The sequence below is a fragment of the Grampus griseus genome (genome assembly GCF_964374135.1).
Source record: "Grampus griseus genome assembly, chromosome: 2".
Classification (NCBI taxonomy): domain Eukaryota; kingdom Metazoa; phylum Chordata; class Mammalia; order Artiodactyla; family Delphinidae; genus Grampus; species Grampus griseus.
In genome coordinates, this window is record NC_139018.1 from 86,867,154 (window position 1) to 86,890,124 (window position 22,971).

The following is a 22,971-nucleotide window of genomic DNA, read 5'->3' on the forward strand; positions in this document are numbered from 1 at the left end:
CTGCCACACTGCGGCCCGAGCCGGGCTGGGGGGTTGGGACCTCCGGCTGCGGGGCCGACTGGGCCAGACGCGCGAGCGCAGCCTGAAGGCTCGTGGTTCTCTGCCTGGCCTCCGCAGTCCCCGCCGAACCCTGACCCTCCTGGCCGCCGCCGCTTCACCTAGTCGCCATGCGCCTCCGCCGCCTAGCGCTGTTCCCGGGCCTGGCGCTGCTCCTCGCCGCGGCCCGCCTCGCCGCTGCCTCTGACGTGCTGGAACTCACGGACGACAACTTCGAGAGTCGCATCTCCGACACGGGCTCTGCAGGCCTCATGCTCGTCGAGTTCTTCGCCCCCTGGTGAGGCCATTTAGCCGGGGCGGGAGAGGGAGGGCCGGGTGGGCAGGGGGCGAAGGCGCGGGGACGGTAGGGCCTACGCAGCGCCGGCGCCCTCCATCGTTCCCCCGAGCCCGGCTGAGGCCGGCAGGTTTTCCACCCACCGGGGAGCCGAGCTGCCTCGCGGAGAGCGGAGACGTCGGTACTGATGGCCTGGGAGCGAGATCCGAGAAGGAGAACGCGAAGGCCCCTCTCGCGCAGGGCCACATCCTTACCTCGGTGCTCCTGCGGCACTTCCTATCTGCAGAGGGTTTCACCCCTTGCACCCCATCCTCCCTCGACTGGTATCTTTAGAGTTTCTGGGTGAGTCCGTTTTACTGTTTTCCATTCTATAGACGAGGCATCTCAAGGCCTTATATTGGAAGCCAACGTTTCACCAAGTGCAGAGGCCGTGGGCCCCCAGGATACTTCCTTTCTTCTTGCCCCACGCAGCCGTTGGTTTCTAGCCAAGGTCAGAGTGGCTGCAGAATGGTCATAAGTGCTCTCTTAAGGAAGGCAGTTATTTGTCCATCGCCAGGTGCACACCTTCTCCATTAAACTGATCATTTCTCAGCACCATCAGAATTCCGTTAAAAAGAGTAGGTGAACCGAGTAATTCCGTCAGGATCTGTCTAAATGGTCAGTTTTAATTAGGATTTCTGAAAAATGCCAAAGAAGACCCCAGTGAGAAAGTAATCAGTGTTGGAGAAATACTCCATTTGAGAGTGCTTTAACTGAACTAGGATGTAAATTACTTAGGATAGAACTAACTGGAAATAAAAAGCTGGGGGTGGGGTGGGAGTGGGGAAAGAGCAAATAGGATATCTGACTCAGTAAACCTGAGCGTTGTCATTTTTTTTTTAACTCCCACATCTTTACCATAGCAGACAATGATTATCTTAACGCTGGGGACAGCTCAGTATAACCACGCTAATTACAGTACTTAAGTTTTCTCCTGCCACAGTGACCCTTAATTAAAAACTATTTGTATTCAAAAGTCTCAGTAAAAGAAAGTTAGTGGATAACTTTCACTTGCTTCTAACTCTGGTCTTCACTCTGCAGGGGCTCAGCTGACTTGAGGGTTACACTAGAAGTCCTGTAATGAAGACCACCTGAGCCAGAAGGGTGTGCTTAGAGGCAGCACATTTTGTTTTCAGCTTCTGACAGGTTTTGCATCCAGGGCATTACCGCGACTAACTGGCAGTACTGATTACACATCATAGGTGGTCTTTACACGTCACTAGAAATCACATTCTCTTAGAAACAACTCTTCCCAATCATGTAACCATGCTGTTAGCTTTGAGGGGGTGTTACTGTAATTAGAATGGCTGTATGGAGTTGTATCAAAACTGGGAGGTGCCTCTGTGACTACAGGGGTCCACATGAAGTGAATTGCTGGAGAATTGTGGGCTATTAGACTATTAGTTTAAAGCAGATTTTTTTCCCCCGATTGAAAGTGATCTATGCTACTTTAAATTGTTGCATGTGCTTCCTAAAAACTACATATCCCATCATGCACTAAAGTATCCCTAAAGTTGGGTGGATCACTGCTGTGGTTCTCCATGTAATTGGTCTGGAAGGTAAAGTCATCCTCCACAATGCCTACAAGAAGGATCAGTTTTCTGAATGAGTAATTTGGAATCAAGGAAGTCTGTTGATGATGTCCTTATTTCTCCACATTCAACTCTTTTATTTATTAATATCTCAGCTGGAAATGCTCTCTAACTGCCTTGTACTCCTGTTATAAGTTAGATAGGAAGAGTTAAAGAATCCTTATTAAAAGTAAAATGGACCCATTTTGAACAAGTTGTTTTTCTCATTTGTTTTAGGGTATTTTTTCCACTTTCATTTTACAAGTGAAAGTGAAAGATTTCTTTACAGCTGACTCTGTAGACTAATATTTCCATTATGGAGTCAATCATCTATATAGTTTGTAAGAATGGGAGTATCTGAATTTCTCTGGAAGTAAATAGAAATATTTAAATGTTTGTGATAATTTCTGAATATTTACTAGTCAGTCTTAAGTCTTCAGCATCTACCTGTGTTGTAGATTTGTGCCCTGCCCTCTAGGACAGTAGTATTAATTGATATTTGATACACAGTGTTTCTAGAGTATAGAAAAAGACTACGTGGATAGTATAAAATGGAATATTTAATATTTCTTCTTATACATACTGATTCCTTTACTTGGAATTCCCTCCCCTCCCAACCCCCAGTTGATCTTTTCAACAAGATTTAGCTCAAAAGTGATTTCTTCCTTCCCTGAACAACTAAGTGGTTGTTCCCTCCTCTCTATTGGGACCTAATAATATTATCACCCCTGCCAGACTGATGTTCCTACAGGGAAAGGACTATATCAGTTTTTCTTCTATCAGAGGCTAAAGTAGCATGAGGCACATGACAGGGATGAAGTAATGATTGTTGGGTGAGTATATGTTGGGAGTCATTATTAACTGCTGGGTGCCATCCCTGAAGGTGCCATCCCTGCATGGGATTATTTGTGTTTTAGTATTATCTAGTAGTAGGTGAAAGAAGTAGTGGTAAAACTTGATGATCACCTTCAAAATCCACCTAAATTCCATTCCTGGTGAATTTAAAGAGGACAATCTCCTCCAGCCTTATTGGAACTTGTTAGACAGGTCCTCCCTTTGGACGTTTGATGATGTTGTGGATATTAACAATGCTTAAGGCAATGGTTTTCAGTCCCAGCCTTGCCACTTACACACACTCCCTCTAACACCTCTGGTTATCTCCTGGATTCCTAGAGGAATCATTCAGTAAGTCCCAGGGTGGGGCCTAGGCACACAAGTCTTTTTGGTTTGTTTTGTTTTTTAATTTATTTAATTTTATTTATTTTTGGCTGCGTTGGGTCTTCGTTGCTGTACGTGGGCTTTCTCTAGTTGGTGCAAGCGGGGGCTCCTCTTCGTTGCGATGCACAGGCTTCTTATTGCGGTGGCCTATCTTGTTGTGGAGCACGGGCTCTAGGCACGTGGGCTTCAGTAGTTGTGGCATGCAGGCTCAGTAGTTGTGGCTCGTGGGCTCTAGAGCACAGGCTCAGTAGTTGTGGCACATGGGCTTAGTTGCTCTGTGGCATGTGGGATCCTCCTGGACCAGGGGAACCTGTGTCCCCTGCATTGGCAGGCGAATTCTCAACCACTGTGCCACCAGGGAAGTCCCCCTTTTTTTTTTTTTTTTAATGCTTAATGGATATTTTTATATGCATCTGTTTTGAGACCAACTGGTCTGGCCTAATTATTTTGTACTATTTTTTTTTCTTTTCAGGTGTTTAAAGGTAGTTGAGGTGAAACTTCTTAAATCTGTTGTCTGTCTTCTTAACAATTACTACATACGTATTCAACAGAAATCTCTTAATACATTTAACACATTTATTATCTCTTAACCAAAAAAAAAAGCCCTTCATAGTTCTGTTTTTTTAACCATTATTTTGTAATTCTCAGTGTACAGTTCTTATGCCTCTCTTGATAAATTTATTCCTAATTACTTTTCTTTTTTTCTCTTTTTTTGGCTGCTCTGGCTCTTCGTTGCGGCGCGTGGGCTCCAGAGCGCACGGGCTCAGTAGTTGCAGCACGCGGGCTTAGTTGCCCTGCGACATGTGGGATTAGTTCCCCAACCAGGGATCGAACCCACGTCCCCTGCATTGGAAGGCGGATTCTTTTTTTTTCTTTTTCTTTTTTTTTTTTTTTTGCGCTATGCGGGCCTCTCACTGCTGTGGCCTCTCCCACCGCGGAGCACAGGCCCCCAGACGCACAGGCTCAGGGGCCATGACTCACGGGCCCAGCTGCTCTGCGGCATGCGGGATCTTCCCGGACCGGGGCACGAACCCGTGTCCCCTGCATCGGCAGGCGGACTCTCAACCACTGTGCCACCAGGGAAGCCTGGAAGGCGGATTCTTAACCACTGGACCACCAGGGAAGTCTCCATAGTTCTCTTGAATGCATCATTCTCACTAGTAATTTTAACGTTGCTCTACTATTCCCCTTCTCTAAAATACCCTACCCCATCCTGTCTGAAGCCTTAAACCTTTAAGGCCCAGATCCAATTCTTACTCTCTTTAACACACATTCATTTTTAACCTTTGCACCCTTATGTTCCCAAAAGCTTAGGTTTATTAGATAAATTGGTTATTTTATTAAATCAATTGGAATTTGTGTAGTTTTGTTACAACCCACGTACATGAATTTTTAATTTACTATGGAATACAGAAGATATAATGAATATATTTTATGTCTCATGAAGAGAGAAATGCTACCAATGAAACTATGACAACGATTGCAAGACACATCCCAATTTCAGATATGGTAAAAGGTGCATCTGTGAAACACAGTATAAGGAATACCATTTATTCACCACCCAGTCTAAAAAATAAAGCCAGTACAGTTGAAGTCCCTTGTGTACCCCTTCCCCATCTTACACACTGGCCATCCTGAATTTGGTTTTTATCATTTGGTTCTTTTATACTTTTAGTAAATATGTATGTGACCCTAAGCAACATCTAATACTATAGTCTTTTTTTATATCACTCTTTCAGTTAAGCTTTCTAATGATTATTTTTGAATAGGACTTCTAAAGACCTAGAAGAATATAAATTCTTAGAATTCTTTGTTTTAAACAAGTTTTGGGGGCAGAATGTTTCTAAGTTACTTACCCATCCATTACTTAATAAAATAAATTTTGAGACTTCGGCTATGAAATGTCAGCTCAAATTTCTTCTGTGTTTCCTTCCTTCTGTTTTCTAATTCTATATTTGCTGTCTGTGAGGAGGTCACAGAACTAATCACGTTCTCCCAGTGATCCTTCTGCAAGTCGTTGGCTTTTGAAGAGATGATACATAGCTGGTGCTAGTTGCGTACTGATAAGCCCCTACCCACATTGCATGTACAGTGTGCCTGTGGGACTGTTAGGGCTTTCTGGGCAGAGGAACAGGTGTTTATGATGGCCCTATGGGAAAATATTCTAACTGACATAATGCTTTATCTTCATCAGTAGTTCTAGTCAGGTGAACTGTGTAGCTGTAAAAATCAAGCTTACTGTCTTAAATATGTCATTCTCACACTATGTTGAAACTCAGCTGAGAAGGAAAAAAGCCTCCATCGAGCTGCTAAAGTATATCAAATGAGCACCTTTTGGGCCTTATTCGACTGACCCCCCTCAAACTGGGTTTCTGGTCAAAGAGTCATATTCAAGGAATGGAGAAAAAGTACTTGATCGTGACTCTTAAAGAGTTAATATCATACTTGGGACCTTACAAGGTTTCAACCACTATATTTTTAAGAACCACAGTGCTGGTTTTCTAAGGAAAAATACGTACCTTCCTTTAGGAAATGCTACCAGGAATGGGATTATTGCTGTCTTGCCCTTTATTTTATCCTCATTAATTTGTCAAAAGGGCTTGAGCCCTTTCCCTCTTTAATGTGGCTTATACTTCTGACTACAGTTTTCAGGGCTCAATTGTACTTTTTTAATCTTTTTTTTTAATTGAAGTATAGTTAATATACAATGCTGTGTTAGTTTCAGGTGTACAGCAAAGTGATTCAGTTATACATATATATATATATCTATTCTTTATCAGATTCTTTTCCAGTATAGGTTATTACAGGATAGTGAATATAGTTCCCTGTGCTAGGTCCTTGTTTATTTTATATATAGTAACGTGTATATGTTAATCCCAGACTCCTAATTTACCCCCGCCATCGCCACCCCATTGCACTTTTGAGAACATAGATGCTGCTCTGGACTGAGCCAGTCCTATAGAGTTGACCTCAGGCTAGAGAAGGTAGCTTTACCTCTGAGAGCTCTGATTTACCTTATCAGTACTGGATGTTGTTCAGGTGATGTTTTTCCTTTTGGAAGCAGCTACTAGTCAAAAGTGGTATTATAATTTGAGATTCTTCCCAGAGAAACAAAATTAACAAACTTACAGGATATATTTGCCTTTTTTCTTCAACATATCTGTATAGGTGCGGACACTGCAAAAAGCTTGCCCCAGAATATGAAGCTGCAGCTACCAGATTAAAAGGAATAGTCCCATTAGCAAAGGTGAGTATAGATGGATTCTTCATTAAAGGAAATGAGGTATTTTAAATAGTAGTAGGTAAAAATTAACATTGATTTTCTTTATTCTTACAGTGCTAAGGAGAAGAGGGAACACTAGTTTCTGGGCAGATACACAACTGACTTAATTACGGTTTCAAAAGATTACAAGTAGTGAAACTAAGGGAAATGCTGGCATAAGAAAGAAGTAAAATATATGGTAAATAAAAATTAAGGGGGGGCTTCCCTGGTGGCGCAGTGGTTGAGAGTCCGCCTGCTGATGCAGGGGACAGGGGTTCGTGCCCCGGTCCGGGAGGATCCCACATGCCGCGGAGAGGTTGGGCCAGTGAGCCATGGCCGCTGAGCCTGCGCGTCCGGAGCCTGTGCTCCGCAATGGGAGAGGCCACGGCGGTGAGAGGCCCGCGTACAGCAAAAAAAAAAAAAAGGGGGGGGGCAAACATGGAAAGTAAAATTACAATAGTCAAGTTTAGATGAAAATTATCAATGAGTGAATGAGTTCCCTAAATTACTATACGCTATTCACAATGATGGGAATAGGAAGATGACAAGAGGATGTTGGTAAGTATTAACTAATGGGTCAACTGTAAACTTAGTATTTGCTTTTACAGTCAAACTAATGCTTCCCGAATTTTATGTAGTAAACCCCTAGTTGCTCCGGTCTAAAAGTTCACATCTCGGCCAGCCTCAGATAAATAGTTCATACATATATAGGACTGTTTTGGGGTTTTGGGGTTTTTTTTTTGCGGTATATGGGCCTCTCACTGTTGTGGCCTCTCCCGTTGCGGAGCACAGGCTCCGGACGCTCAGGCTCAGCGGCCATGGCTCATGGGCCCAGCCAATCCGCGGCATGTGGGATCTTCCCGGACCAGGGCATAAACCCGTGTCCCCTGCATCAGCAGGCGGACTCTCAACCACTGCGCCACCAGGGAAGCCCAGGACTGTTTTTGAAAACTATTTTTAATCCTGATGTTCTGTGGCAGCTTGCCATAGAAAAAAAGAGTTCAGTCATGATTTTGTTCCTGCTTCATGTAGCTATAATCTTTGTTACTATAGATGCATTACTTTTCTGAACTTTAATTTATGTTAAAGTATTGGGATCATACCTCAGAATCTTATGAAGATTAATGAGATAATACATGCAAAGTGCTGATGGCATTACCTAGTTTCGAATAAGTGGCTAAATAGATGGAAGTTGTTTTTCTTCTTCCTGATAGGTCTCACTAGATCTATCATGTTATAGTTTAGCCCAGATTCAAGACTAAGCTCAGGGAGCATGTTTAAGTATCAGTACCTTTGCTAGTAACCGTAGGTGACTTGCCAAATCAAATATACCGCAACCCACCTAAGGGGTATACATTGATACATCCCACTGATTATAATCATTATCAAAGTAAGCCACTATTTCTGATTTAAGTGATTTATCCTTTGCATATTCTGAGGGGCAGGAAAAAGGTGGAGAACACTGCTTTAGACAATAGAGACTCTAAGGGCAGAATTTAAATAGTCATTTGTGCATCTTGTATGAGGCCCAGGAATCTAAATTTTAGAGTTCCTTAGGTGGTTCTGAGGTAGCTAGCCAAGCACCAGTCTGCCTTTAAAATCTAATATTCTGTAGGATGTGTCAAAAATTGCTTGATATTTTGATTTGACCACTTTTAATATTTTGGGAATATAGGAAGAGCCTGCAGCAGGCTTTTGGATAACAAGTGGTTCATGTATTTTAATCTTTAGGTTGATTGTACTGCCAACACAAACACCTGTAATAAGTATGGAGTGAGTGGATATCCAACCCTGAAGATATTTAGAGATGGTGAAGAAGCAGGTGCTTATGATGGGCCAAGGACTGCTGGTAAGGATCCTGGATTACATTCTGGAAACTGGATCTGTTTAAGTACCCTGTTCTTTGTAGTGGGAACCTGACATTTTCTATACAAGATACTTTAAGTCTTAAAAATTCCTCACCTAAGAGGTCAGTTTGGAAGCTAACAAAAGACTTCTCTAACTGAACAGATTATGTAAGTAATGTAGAAAATACTTGAACTTGATTTATAAGGTTTACTAGCATTGTTTTATTTGACAAATACTTATTCAGTACTTACTCTGTGCCAGATATTCCAGATATACTAGGTGCCCAGAATTTATTGATAAATAAAACAGACAAGGTTCCTACTCTCGTGATGCTTACATTCTGGGAGATGAAGAGAAGAAGGCAACACACAAGTTTAAAAATATATATAGATAACCACCTCACATCCATTAGGATGACTACTATAAAGAAAAAAAAAAGAAAAAAGAACAAGTGTTGGCAAGGAGGTGGAGAAATTGGAACCCTTCTGCACTGTTGTTGTGGACTTACATAAACTGGTGCATGCAGCTGCTATGGAAAACAGAATGGTGTATCCTAAAAAAAAAAAATAGAATTATTGTATGATCCACTATTCCACTTCTGGGTATATACCTAAAAGAATTAAAAGCAGAGTCTGGAAGAGATATTTGTATACCCATGTTTATAGCTGCATTATTGACAATAGCAAAAAGGTGGAAGCAGCCCAAGTGTCCCATCAGTGGGTGTATGAATATACAAAATGTAGTATATTAATAATAATTAATTATATGTAAATTGTATATAATACAGTGGAATAGTATTCAGCCTTAAAGAGGAAGTTCTGATGTGCTACAACATGGGTGAACCTTGAAGACATGCTAAGTGAGATAAGCCAGTACAAAAAGACAAATACTGTGTCATTCCACTTATATGAGATTCCTAGTCAGTTTCACAGAGATAGAAGTAGAATGTGGTTCCCAAGGGCTGTGGGGAGTTGCTTAATGAATAGAGTTTCAGTTTTGCAAAAGGAAAACAGTACTGGAGATTGGTTGTACAACAATGTGAATGTACTTAATGCCACAGAATTGTATACTTTAAAATGGTTAAGATGGTAAATTTTATGTTATGTATATTTTACCACAATTTAAAAATTTTTAATGTCAATAATATATGTGGATAAGATAAATTCAGTTAGTGATAAGAGCATTAGAGGAGAAAAATAAAACTGATGTGATAGTGATTGGGGTTGGGAGTACCACATTATGAGTGATCAGGGAAGTAACCTTTGAGCTGAGACCTGAATGATAGGAAGGAGCTAACCATGAGAAGATGTGGACCTGAGCTCTCCAGGCAGAAGGAAAACAGGTACAAAAAGACCCTAAGGCATAACTGAGCTTGATATGTTCAAGGGACAGAAAGACCTTGTGGCTGGAATATAATTAGCAAGGATGACAGGTGAAGTTTGGGAAGTAAGTGGGCTGGCCCTCTACATAGGGCCCATAATTAATGAGAAAGTATGTTTTGGATAGTTTTATCTTGAGTCTATCAAATAATTAGGCATATTTTACCTTTTTATTATGAAAAGGTGAGAGGAAAGGGGTTCGTTCAGTTTGGGCATTTTAGGTGATGTGGAATTTTTTCAGCATATGTGATTGATACCCGTATACAAAGCTGTACATAAGATGGCTCCTGTCTAACTCTTAAGACTATTAAGACTTAAGACTATTTCACTTTAGAACCTTTGCCCTAGCTGTGTCCACAGCCTGAAATGATCTTCCCCCATGTTTGCATGCTTGCTCCTTTTTTTCATTCAGATCCTGGCTTAAATTTCACCTCCCAGGGAATTCCCTGGCGGTCCAGTGGTTAGGACTCGGCGCTTCACTGCAGTGGCCCAGGTTCGATCCCTGGTCATGCAACTAAGATCACACAAGCTGTGCAGCACGGCCCCCCCCCCAAAAAAAAAAAAATTCTTCCAGATGCTTTCCCAGGCCACCAAACCTAAGGTAGCCACCCAGTCATACTCTTACCATCCTCTTAATTCTCTGCATAGCACTGGTTACTATCTGATATTTTAAATTGTTTACTTATTTGAAGATTTATTATATTATTTATTTGGGGATTTATTTGGAGATTTACTTATATTGTAAGCTCCAAAAGATCAGAGACCTTGTTTGGTTTATTTATTACTCTATCCCCAGTACCTAGGTTCTCCACATGTAGTAGATAATAACTCTTCAATGCATGAATAAATATTTTGGCCCAACTGAGGTCATTTAGCCAACACTCAAAATTTGATATGTCTAAGAACAAAAGGTAAAATATTCATTTTTTTTTCCTGATCTTAAAAGCATTAATGAACACATGTTACGATTCAGATTTTATTAGCTCAGGGTAGAGTTAGCAGTTAGAATTATTGATATGTTTTTCTCTGGACTTAGGTCTAAACTATATTGTATGTGAACCCAACCAGACTGCTGCTACGCAGATAATCTCACTTGGGCTGTACATAGATTTCTTAAACTCAAGTATTTCTCAGCATCTGACTAGGTGATCAGATGTTTGGCTACTTAAGATGGATTATTTTATTCATGTATTCTACGAACTATGCTGTTTGCCTTCCTGCTTCAACTGGTTACTCAGCCCTCCCTTTATACCTTCCAGAGAATTTTAAATACTCAGGGAGAAACGTAACACTTTTCATCATAGCCCTGAGGTAAAGTTCTCTATAATAATTTATATTGTGATATAGTAATTACAGTCCCCTTGCAGGCCAAAAAATTCATATCCGATATCAATTTACCTATTGACACAACCCCTCCTCTGTGAGGAGTTGAGGAAAACATTTAAGAGGAAAAAAAATCATGAATGGAGAGAAGGAAAGAAAAACCTCTAAAAGAAGCAAAATAGACTCAATCATGTTGAAACAGTTAAACAGTACTCTGTCTCAGTCGGTCAGCAAATCCTTAGAGTTCTCAGAAGAGAAAGGGGTGGGAGAGGTGTAGCACGGAGCCCAGAAGAAAATAGAATAATGGTCTGTCAACTAGACTTAAAGGATAAAAGATTTTTTGTGTTTTTGTATGTGATTATTATTTTTAAACAGTTTTACTTACCTAGCGCATTTCACCTAAATAGGAAAATGTGATTTGGGTGGATCTGGGTCGTGGCATAGTTTGACCTGTATATAGTTAAACCCTGAAACAAGATAGCCAAGGCACTGCATTTTCTACTTTTAAAATGCAAGGCTACATGTGACACTGCCACTTAAGAATAAAGGATTTGTTTGTTTAATTCATTTGCAAAATGGATATTTCTTGAACTTGTTATGTGTTAGGTATTAGGTATATATCAGCAAAACAGACAAAAATAAATAAAGATAGAGTATTAGATGGGTGAAATGTGCTGTAAGAAAGATAAAGCAGGCGATAAGGGAGTGTTGGGGGTTGAATAGGTTTTAGTTTACAAGGAATGGTTAGGGAAGGCTTCCTTGAGAAGATGACTTTTTTGTTTGTTTGTTTTTATTTATTATTTTTGGCTGCATTTGGTCTTTGTTGCTGTGTGCGGGCTTTCTCTAGTTGCAACGAGCGGGGGCTACTCTTCGTTGCGGTGTGCAGGCTTCTCATTGCGGTGGCTTCTTTTGTTGCGGTGCATGGGCTCTAGGCGCACGGGCTTCAGTAATTGGCACGTGGGCTCAGTAGTTGTGGCTTGCGGGCTCCAGAGCACAGGGTCAGTAGTTGTGGCTCACGGACGTAGTTGCTCCGTGGCATGTGGGATCTTCCCGGACAAGGGCTCAAACCTGTGTCCCCTGCATTGGCAGGCTGATTCTTAACCACTGGGCCACCAGGGAGGTCCCGAGAAGATGACATTTTGAGTTAAGACCTAAAGGAGGAGGTGAGGAAGGAAGCCAGGTGGATATCTGGGGAAAGATTGTTCTAGGCAGAGAACAACATGCACAAAGGTATTATCTGTATTGTTATAAACACTTTAATGCATCACTGGCAGGGATATGAATAAGTACAGTCTCTTTGGGGGGGGCAGTTAAACAGTTATAAATGCATGTACTCTTTGACCCAGTGAATCCACTTTTAGGAAATTACCCTACAGGTACACTCAGTCATGTGTAAAATGATGCTAGTACAAGGTTGTTTATTGCAGAATCATTTACAGTAGCAAGAAATTGGAAACAAATGTTCATCAGTTGTGGCTGGTTAAATAAATTGTGGTACATCCATACAATGAAACACCATGTGGCTATAAAGAAGATTGAGGTAGTTCATTATGTATATGGACATAAATTATCTCTAAACTGTGTTAAATGACAAAAACAAAATACAGAACAGCATATGTGTGTGCTGCCATTTGAGGAGAAAAGAAAAGAATAAATATGTAATTGCTTGTTTGTGAATAATATGTCTGGAAAGATATACAAAAAACTGAAATGTTATCCTATAGGGAAGAAACTGGGTCACAAGGAGAAGGATAGGAAGAAAACTTCATTGTATATGCTTTTGAACTTTTTAAACTTTAAATCATGTGAATGATTACCTTTTCAAAAATTATAAATTTGTGTTGCTATAATCTTTCATCTTGTCTTTTAAGATGGAATTGTCAGCCACCTGAAGAAGCAGGCTGGACCAGCTTCAGTTGGTCTCAGGACTGAGGAAGAATTTGAAAAGTTCATTAGTGATAAAGATGCTTCTGTGGTGGGTGAGTAGCAAATTTGATTATGCCACAAAATCATCAACATGGTTTCAAAAGCCCTCTATGTCTGAGTAAACAATGAAGTTAAAACTGTTTGGGAAACCTTGGGGGCAGCTGAAAAGACAACTCACAAAATTAGGTCAGCATTACTATAATGTAGAAAAAAATTGGTGTTTTATTTGAGTGGCCTGGTATTCTTTCAGGTGTAAAGATTTAATGTCAATTAAAGAAAATAGGAATAGCTTCAGTTTTTCCTATCACTTCTTAAACTCCTGAGATTTAACTCAAATAATAGAGTACTTAAAACTGAAAATGGGGTTTTAAGGTGGGAGGATATAAGTAAATGATAAACCTCTGTGTCTGCTATTTTCATAGTTGTAGGAGAATTTACAATTTAAGATCAAATTGCTAGGATTTGTGTATGTTTTTACAGCAATCTTTGCTTTCTTGGGTGTTGCAATATGTCATTATTTTTAAAATAACTTGAGCCAATTAAACACATTCTACATCTTGAGTGTTTTTTGTTTTGTTTTGTTTTAAATGTAATGCATAATACATTTGACTAAAAAATAAATTTAGGGCTTCCCTGGTTGCACAGTGGTTGAGAGTCCGCCTGCCAACGCAGGGGACACAGGTTCGTGCCCCGGTCCGAGAGGATCCCACATGCCGCGGAGCGGCTGGGCCCGTGAGCCATGGCCGCTGAGCCTGCGCGTCCGGAGCCTGTGCTCCACAACGGGAGAGGCCACAACAGTGAGAGGCCCATGTACCGCAAAAAAAATAATAATAAATTTAAACATACAAGCGTGTGTTCTCTTAATCTCCTAATTACTGTAATAAAACTGACTTTCTGGCAGTAGAGGATGGTTTATCATTTAAGTTTGACTAAAAGTCACTTCTTATCTGGATATTGATTCTGTATATTTTACAAGGAGTTAACCATAAGTAGACATTTAATAAACACTGAGGTTTCGGGCACTTTACTAGATTTGAAGTTCTAAAGACAAATAAGACATAGAAAAAAATATGGTGAATTAATTTACACTTTATTTTGACATACTACCTTATTTAATCCTCTGACACCTGAAATAGTCCCTGAGACTCTAAGGAGATAGGCAATTTGCTCACATTTTTCAACTGTGAAAAACTAGAATTAAGACTTGAACCCTAACAAATTCTCTCCCTTGGCTTCCTCAAAAAAGTTTTTTTTTAAGGGTAGAGAAAGAATTCTTATCCTAAATATTTCATCAAATAACCTCAGTACTCATGGCAAAGCAGACCCAATCCTCCTATCTATCTTGCTTTGCTTATCCATAATAAGATAAAGACTTTGAAAAAATAGAAGAATTTCAAAGTTTTGAATATGTCTCAGCACTTACTGTTTCTTCTTCGTGTTTGACATTTTCTATATAGGTTTTTTCAAGGATTTATTCAGTGACGCTCACTCTGAGTTTCTAAAAGCAGCCAGCAACTTGAGGGATAACTACCGATTTGCACACACCAGTGTTGAGTCTCTGGTGAACAAGTATGATGATGATGGAGAGTAAGTAACTGAGTTAAATGCCCTTGTAAATGTGCACCTTGACCAAGTGCTGTTGTGTGAACTGGTGGTTTTTAAGCCTAGTTTTTCCAAAAGCTTTATTGAGCACATACTAGGCAGTAAGCTAAGTTCTGGAAACTGTTGCTGCCTTTGAGGGGCATCTAGTAATGGGAGACAGTGAATATATTTAAAAATACAAGTGTAAGTGAGCATTATATGTATTATGGTAGAAATTAGGCAGAGTGTACCAGTAGTACAGAGGCGGGAATGATTTTTTTTGGGGGGGTGGGGTGGGGAGTAGTATCAAAAAATGTCGTAGAGGAGGTGACTTTTGAGGTATATCTTGAAAGATAAGTTTTTCCAGGCAGGTTATGGTGGGGGATAAAGATTATTCCAGATAGAGCAGCAGGAGAGAGGGCCCCGAGATGTGAAACAACCTAAGCGTGTTGGGACCTGTAGTACTGCTGGAGTATTGTTCGTGGATGAGGTCATAGTGAAAGGTAAGCTTGGAGAGGTAAGCAGAGACCAAATTATAGAAAACCTTAAGTGCCATACAGAAAAATTTAGATTTTATCTTTTAGATATTTGAGAGCCATTGAAAGACTTTGAGCTAGACAGTAATGTGATTAATTTTGTGTTTTCAGCGGAAAAGACACTGGCACCCATATAGTGGTGGTTTGAAAGGGGAGGGATGGCAAGGCAGTCAAGAGAGGCTAAACTAAGGGTGACATCTGAGAATCTAAATTAAGGCAGTATTAGGGGCAATGAAGAAGAAGGAGTGTATAAAAAATGTAGGCAATAGGATTTGGCCCCTAGCCAAGTGTGAAAAAGGGCAGATCTACAGTAAGTCTAGGTTTCTAAAGACTTGGATAACTGGGCCAATCATCATCAAGCTATGAGAAGACGAAGAGAAACAAATTTGGGGGGAATGATGATGAGTTCTATTTTGGCACAGTGAATTTGAGTAGTTTTGAGACATCCCGGTGGTGAAGACCCTTTGGACAATTGGATAAATGAGACTAAAATTCAGGAAAAGTTCTCAACTGAGTTAAAAGATTTATAGGTCAACCACATGTAAGTGGTTATTGAAACCATAGGACTAGATGAGATCACTCAAGGTGAGCATATAGAGTAAAAAGAAAAGCGTGACAAGGGTTAGTGTTATTTATATTTAACAAAATATGCAGTGTTTACTATGTGCCATGTACTGTTAACTCTTTTAATCCTCTTAACAAATTGTTGAGACAGAGCTGTCATTATCTCCATTTACAGAGGAGAAAGCACACAAAGAGGTTAAGCTTCACATGCCGTAAATGGCAGAACCAGGGTTGAACCTTTGCAGCTAGAAGGTCTAGCTGCAACGTTGTTGGGCTTAACCATGAGGCTCTACTGCCTTTTAGATTAAGAGACACCAGGTCTATAAATGATGTGGAGCCACTTGTGGCTCATTAAGCACACCACATATCAGCCTGTTACCCTTAGATTTGTTCACTGTGTCTGCCTCTCACACTTGTCATTAAAAGTGGCCTATCAGGGCTCCCCTGGTGGCGCAGTGGTTGAGAGTCCGCCTGCCGATGCAGGGGACACGGGTTCGTGCCCCAGTCCGGGAAGATCACACATGCCACGGAGCGGCTGGGGCCGTGAGCCATGGCCGCTGAGCCTGTGCGTCCGGAGCCTGTGCTCCTCAGCAGGAGAGGCCATAACAGTGAGAGGCCCGCGTACCGCAAAAAAAAAAAAAAAAAAAAAAAAAGTGGCCTATCAGCGGGACTTCCCTGGTGGTCCAGTGGCTAAGACTCTGTCCTCCCAAACCCAGGGGGCCTGGGTTTGATCCCTGGTTGGGGAACTAGATCCCACATGCCGCAACGAAGATCCCGCGTGCTGCAACTAAGACCCGGGGCAGCCAAGTAAATAAATAAATCTTTTTTAAAAAAAGGAAAAAAAATTGGCCTCTCAGCCTCTGATCAGAAGTCTTATTTAGAAGACCTGATATGAGGGGTGTCTTAAGTTCTTCATGTGTAGACCTTATATGAAGGGTGTCTTAAGTTTTTCATGTGTACCCCAATGCCATAACATCATTAAAGATCACATTTAGAACTGATTTCAATTTTTGACAATAACTGCTCTGAAATTGGTAACTATACTTCTAAAAAAAATCTGTGACATAGTCACCTTCTTGGTTGCCCAGCGTGTTTATATTAGGTCCCTTTTTGCTATGTAGTTTCCTTGTATACTATGAAAATGCCTGTGTTTTAACTGACATAAAGTTAATGGTTAACATTGGAAGAGTGGAGAGAGGGATATAAGGACTTAAAGGTGCTGACACCTAGCCCAAAACAAGTGATAAAATTGTATACAGGTGTGTATAGTGTGGGGAGGAGGAATGGAAGAGAAGCAAGAGGCAAGATATTGATAGTTAGAATAGTGATATTTTCTGGGTATGCTTGTACTAGATATAAACCTGTGACTCAGAACCAAATTGAGTTCAGTTTTAGCTGAACAAAGGGTTAGAAAGTAAAGAAGGGCGCTTCCCTGGTTGCACAGCAGTTAAGAATCCGGCTGCCACTGTAGGGCACACGGGTTCGAGCCCTGGTCCCGTAAGATCCCACATGCCGCGGAGCAACTAAGGCCATGTGCCACAACTACTGAGCCCACGCTCTAGGGCCCACGAACCACAACTACTGAGCCCACATGCCTCAAGCCCGAGCTCCACAACAAGAGAAGCCACCGCAATGAGAAGCCTGCGCATCTCAACGAAGGGTAGCCCCCGCTTGCCACAACTAGAGAAAGCCTGCATACAACAACAAAGACCCAACACAGCCAAAAATAAATAAATTTATTAAAAGAAAAAAAAAGAAGGAATTTCCTTCAAGTGTTCTGGTGGAATGAGGAAAGCTTGGTTTAGGGAGAGAGGCAACGTAGTACCAGGAAGAGAAAACTTTGTAAACTGTGTTTATTCATATAGAGAAATCTAGAACAAAAAAATTTTTAATGGACTCAAGCTAAATATTATCTATAATCATATACCTACCTATAGAATTTTTACAGCTGGGAGGAATCTTAAATATATTTTCTCTAATGAAGTAATTTTCTTACTGTATGGGAGAGCTGAATTTTCAATGAGACTGGCAGGGCAAGGTACCTTCCAATAAGAGCAAGTTCTGCTCTATTTTTTTGTACATATTGGGGCTTTGGGGTAAGTTGGGTTTTGTTTTTAAAGGTTTGGAAATTAATTATCTGCTCTAACCCCCTTTTGTACTGATGTAAAAGCTGAAGCCCAGAAGAATTAAATTGATACCTGGCCCGAGGTCTTTGAAGTTAGTGGTGGAGCAAGTATTAGAACCAAGGTATTCTAACTTTGCAACCCAGGTTTATTAAATCATCATACCCAATTATTACACTTGAAATTAAGGTGGTTAGCTCCTTAGCGTTGATGAGAAGGTCATGTTGCCAAGGCTGTGGTCCCAGAAAAGAGTCCTTATGTGCTTAAATGGTGATATTAGAAGTGGCAGCAAGTGTAGATAGTCTGAGCTTTAAATAAAAGGTGGGAGACAGTTCTTTTGCTGTCTACCTACTAAGACTTTTTTCTAAAGGGGTATCACCTTGTTTCGTCCGTCACATCTGATGAACAAGTTTGAGGACAGGACTGTGGCATATACAGAGCAGAAAATGACCAGTGGAAAGATTAAAAAATTTATTCAGGAAAACATGTGAGTACCTCTTTATACTTTTGGGATTTCTTGGCTTCATTTTAGTTTGTTTATCTCAGTTATTAAGCAGAGCCATGTTTTAGATTAAATAGCCTCATTCATGGGATTGTAATGATAATAGTTGAGTTTATATTAAAGTAGTAATGTTTGGGTCCTAGAACTCCTATTGTGGTCCTATAAGTTACATTACTCGGTACTTATCCTATATATTGAACATTTCTTTCCTTTTTAAGTGCTGTCAGTTACTTTATGATAATTCCATAACATAGCTATAAACCAGCCAAATTTGATAATGGATTGTATCATTTCAGTTTTGGTATCTGCCCTCACATGACAGAAGACAATAAAGATTTGATACAGGGCAAGGACTTACTTATGGCCTACTATGATGTGGACTATGAAAAGAATGCTAAAGGTTCCAACTACTGGAGAAACAGGTAATAATAATTTTTCCCCTTTGTAAATAAGTTTACCCAGTGCATAAACAATTCCTTCTTACTATCCTATTACCATGTGTGATGTGAGAACAGATAAGAAAATGGGATTTGAAGCTGTAAGGATAAATAAACTATTTCCAAAATCTGTTAGGCATATCTTCCATAGGTGTTCCTTTGCCGTGTGACACAGCTGATTCCTGACCTCACAATAAAAGATGCAAATGTTATCTAAAATGTCCTTTAACACATTGTGCCTTGTTGCCCATTGAGACCCTCAGTGTATTTTATCCTTATAAATTTTCTTTTTGGGTTAGTTATTATGCCTGCGATATTTTATAGTTATATAATATAACAAGTTTCAGTGGGAATGGACTGTACCAACAGTTTGGCAGTGAAGTTCAGTAAGACACTGGAGTATACCATAATCCTATGTCAGTGCCCAAGGACACAAGTTCAGACTGTTTCCAGAGGGCTGCAGGGACTATGAAATTTTGCTTTCTGGTCTCTTGCTTCTTGGTTTAGAAGTGCTTTACCACCCTGGTATAATCTTGGCATAAATATCTCTTGTTTCCTATAGAGTGATGATGGTGGCAAAGAAATTCCTGGATGCTGGGAAGAAACTCAACTTTGCTGTAGCTAGCCGCAAAACCTTTAGCCATGAACTTTCTGATTTTGGCTTGGAAAGCACTACTGGCGAGATTCCTGTTGTTGCTATCAGAACTGCAAAAGGAGAGAAGTTTGTCATGCAGGAGGAGTTCTCGTGAGTTACAAGTTAGCGTGGGTTTGGGATTTGATTCTGCAAAGAAACTATTAAAGGCTTTTACACTACTGAGGATTTATAAAGAAGAACATTGGAATGTGAAGCTAGGTCTTGTAATCAAAACATATGACGGTCACTTTTCTCAATTAATTATAGATAATTTAAGGATCATGATTCTTAGTAAATTTTGAAAGGTAACAAAAGGATGGCAGCTTGGAATTCTTACATGATTATTTTCCACCCTGCCATTAAAAATAGTAAATAGAGAACATTAGACAGTCTCTTTGAGATTGATGTAATTTCAGACCAACCCAGTCCCCTCCCATCCCCACAGAATGTCTTTTCTTCTTGGAATACCACATTGGCCTAAAGTAAACTCAGGGTATTGGAAAGATCTTAAGACCCCAGACAGTTTTGGCTATCACCTTCTGAGACTTCGGGAGATTAAGACAAGAGAAAATCTTCCTGTGAGTGAAATCAGTAAAAAAAAAAAAAAGATAGGCATTATTCTCCAGAGCAACAAAATAGGACCTGGTTCTTTTGCAGAATTGAATTTCCAGAAGGACCAATGTTTTCTTCCTCCTCTGACCTTTCTAATCCACAAAGAACACACTAGAAATACAAGAAGGTGGTTGCTTTCTTGTTCAGTCTGTAGTTCTGCATATTGAGAAACAAGGGCTCTGTCTTTTTTTTTTTTTTAAACTTCCAGTTACTTCCTAGCCTTGAAATTTAAACTATGTAGAAACTATTCTAAGAAATGGTTTTTAGTTTTCTCAGTGGTGGGAGCAAGTTAACAAAACTGATCCTTGTTTTTCTAATACCAGGCGCGATGGCAAGGCTCTTGAGAGATTCCTGCAGGATTACTTTGATGGCAACCTGAAGAGATACCTGAAGTCTGAGCCTATCCCAGAGAGCAATGATGGGCCCGTAAAGGTGAGGCGCACACAACTTCCCCAAGCCTCTACATAGCTGTCTCTCCTCATTTCTTTATTCCCAAAATACTGGGAAGTGCTAAGTGAAGACCATGTTGGCTACTCAGTTTCTGTTTTTGTTTGTACTCACCTCCCTCATCATAAAATAAGCATTGTCAGAGTTCATTATGCTTAATAGGGGCAGGAGTAGAATTTTCTGATGATATTTGTATTGGGGCTAGGTTACTCTTCAGGGCAGAGCAAGCTAACCCCTAATAGAATAGTTTTAAGAATAGCTTTAATATTGTTGTTCTGAGATTATTTTAAGCAAGAGTTGGGTAGCACTTGTTTCCTGTGACTTCCTGAACTTAGTCTGACAGGTGACAGACATGGGAATGAGTTGATTTCTGGGGAATGGTAATATCTTAATAAAGTCTATAAATATGAGTTGGGTTTCATATTTTTAATGGCAACACAACAAATTTGAGAGGGATTGGGTCCAGAAACAAATATAGCTCATGAATGTGTTCAACTTGCCTTACCAGCTAGAGAATCTTCTCTGTTTCCCAGGTAGTGGTAGCAGAGAATTTTGATGAAATAGTGAATGATGAAAATAAAGATGTGCTGATTGAATTTTATGCTCCTTGGTGTGGTCACTGTAAGAATCTGGAGCCTAAGTATAAAGAACTGGGAGAGAAGGTAAGTGTGAACCATATTCTGAAGTTAAATTTGAGTTGGGAAGTTTACATACATAGTCAGCATTGGCTATTTAGTTACCCTTATTAGTTCAGAACCTAAGTACTGGTAGATTTTTTTTCAACTCTCTACTGTTTACTCACTTTCTCCTGACTGCCCTCTGAGCCTGTGCAGTGCCTCAGATACCTGCTTTACCTTTCCACTCCTCAGACTCAATCTAGATTGTGGTTAAAAGGATCCTGGCATCTGAATTTTGATAGTGGCTTATATGAATTCATTATGTTCCTTCATCTTATATCACTTGGCTTAGCCCTTATAATATCTTATTTAGGCCAGGTAATTTTGAAGGTGTCTGTATATAGAGTCTTAATGTGTGGGAACCAAGAGAGAAAAGGGAAGTTTATGGAAAGTTTGATATTGTGTGCATGTATCACTACTCTTCCTGTCTCAGCAGCAAAACTTATCCAAGCTTTTAAAGAATGAGGTTGTTTTAAGTCCTAAATTGACTGTGTCCCTCAGTCACTGAAAACTTGAAATTTCAAGATCTAACCTTTTTATTAACAGCTCAGAAAAGACCCAAATATTGTCATAGCCAAGATGGATGCCACAGCCAATGATGTGCCTTCTCCATATGAAGTCAGAGGGTAAGTAGATTAAAAACTAGTAAAAGTATCTAGGTAACTGCTAGGAAAAAATAAGCTTGTAAACCATTTCTGTATTGCGCATAGTTTGGAGAGTCCTCATATTCCAGTTGAGCACAGAACCACCAATGCCTTCCTGGCTTAAAGTTCTGCAGCATTGGCCCACATGGCTGCCACAGACCTTGTGAGCTTTCATATTTCTGAGTTTTGATAGGATGTAATGTAGCCACCAATGGAAAATAGTATCTGGTCAGATTAGAAATCATGAAGAGAAGTTACTCCTAGAAGCAGTTATTAGGAAAGTGTATGTCAGAGTTACTCTGGAATCTGAAATTTGGCAACTCTTTTCTTCTTTTCCCAGTTTTCCTACCATCTACTTCTCTCCAGCCAATAAGAAACTGAATCCAAAGAAATATGAAGTAAGTTCATTGTCTCATCTCCCCACAAATACACACACACACACACAGACACATATTCAGTTCTTTGAGTTTATGTAACTGGAAATTCAACTCATGGTCCATATATGTGGTTGCTAATGTGCTTTTAAAAATTCAAGTCTTCCTATTGGGGAAAAAGAAAATCCACAGTTCTTTGAAAGGTTAAATTTTCAGAGTTATCTTTCTGTTTTCAGGGTGGCCGTGAATTAAGTGATTTTATTAGCTATCTAAAGCGAGAGGCTACAAACCCCCCTGTAATTCAAGAAGAAAAACCCAAGAAGAAGAAGAAGGCACAGGAGGATCTCTAAAGCAGCAGCCAAACACAACACTTTGTAAAAGGACTCTTCCACGAGAGATGGGAAAACCATTGGGGAGGACTGGGACCCGTATGGGATTATTACCTCTCAGGGCTGAGAGGACAGAATGGATATAATCTGAATCCTGTTAAAATTTTCTCTAAACTGTTTCTTAGCTGCACTGTTTATGAGAATACCAGAACCAGTTTATGTTTGTGGTTTTGGGAAAAATTATTTGTGTTGGGGGGAATGTTGGGGGGGGATTGAGGTGGGGGTTATTTTCTAATTTTTTTTGTACATTTGGAACAGTGACAATAAATGTGCCCCCTTTATACTGTCTTTTCTCCATGAGGTGGGGAAGCAGAGGTTCTCTAGACCAGCACTGTCCAGTAGAACTTTCTGCTATGATAGAAATGTTCTATAATCTTCATTGCCCAATACCTGTAGCTATTGAGCATTAGAAATGTAGCTAGAAACCATATTTTAAATTTTTATTAAACAGTCACATGTAGGGCTAGTGACTGCCATAATGGTCAATACAGCTGTACTGTACTGGGTGTGGACCCAGTTGTCACCTGTAATTCCTTTCCAGATTTCATCTCTTT

The 22,971-nt window shown here is 40.2% G+C and overlaps 1 protein-coding gene across 1 annotated transcript; it reads left to right on the forward strand.

The window, feature by feature from the left end:
- The first annotated feature begins 27 nt into the window (after positions 1-27).
- On the forward strand, positions 28-22,681 carry PDIA3 (protein disulfide isomerase family A member 3). The gene is made up of 13 exons (XM_082649589.1): positions 28-334; positions 6,328-6,406; positions 8,153-8,270; positions 12,843-12,950; positions 14,355-14,484; positions 18,072-18,188; positions 18,500-18,625; positions 19,203-19,385; positions 20,210-20,318; positions 20,867-20,995; positions 21,557-21,636; positions 21,995-22,052; positions 22,265-22,681. Exons 1-13 carry the CDS (start codon positions 168-170, stop codon positions 22,376-22,378), a joined length of 1,518 nt encoding a protein of 505 aa, XP_082505715.1. The 5' UTR covers positions 28-167; the 3' UTR covers positions 22,379-22,681.
- The last annotated feature ends 290 nt before the right edge of the window (positions 22,682-22,971 follow it).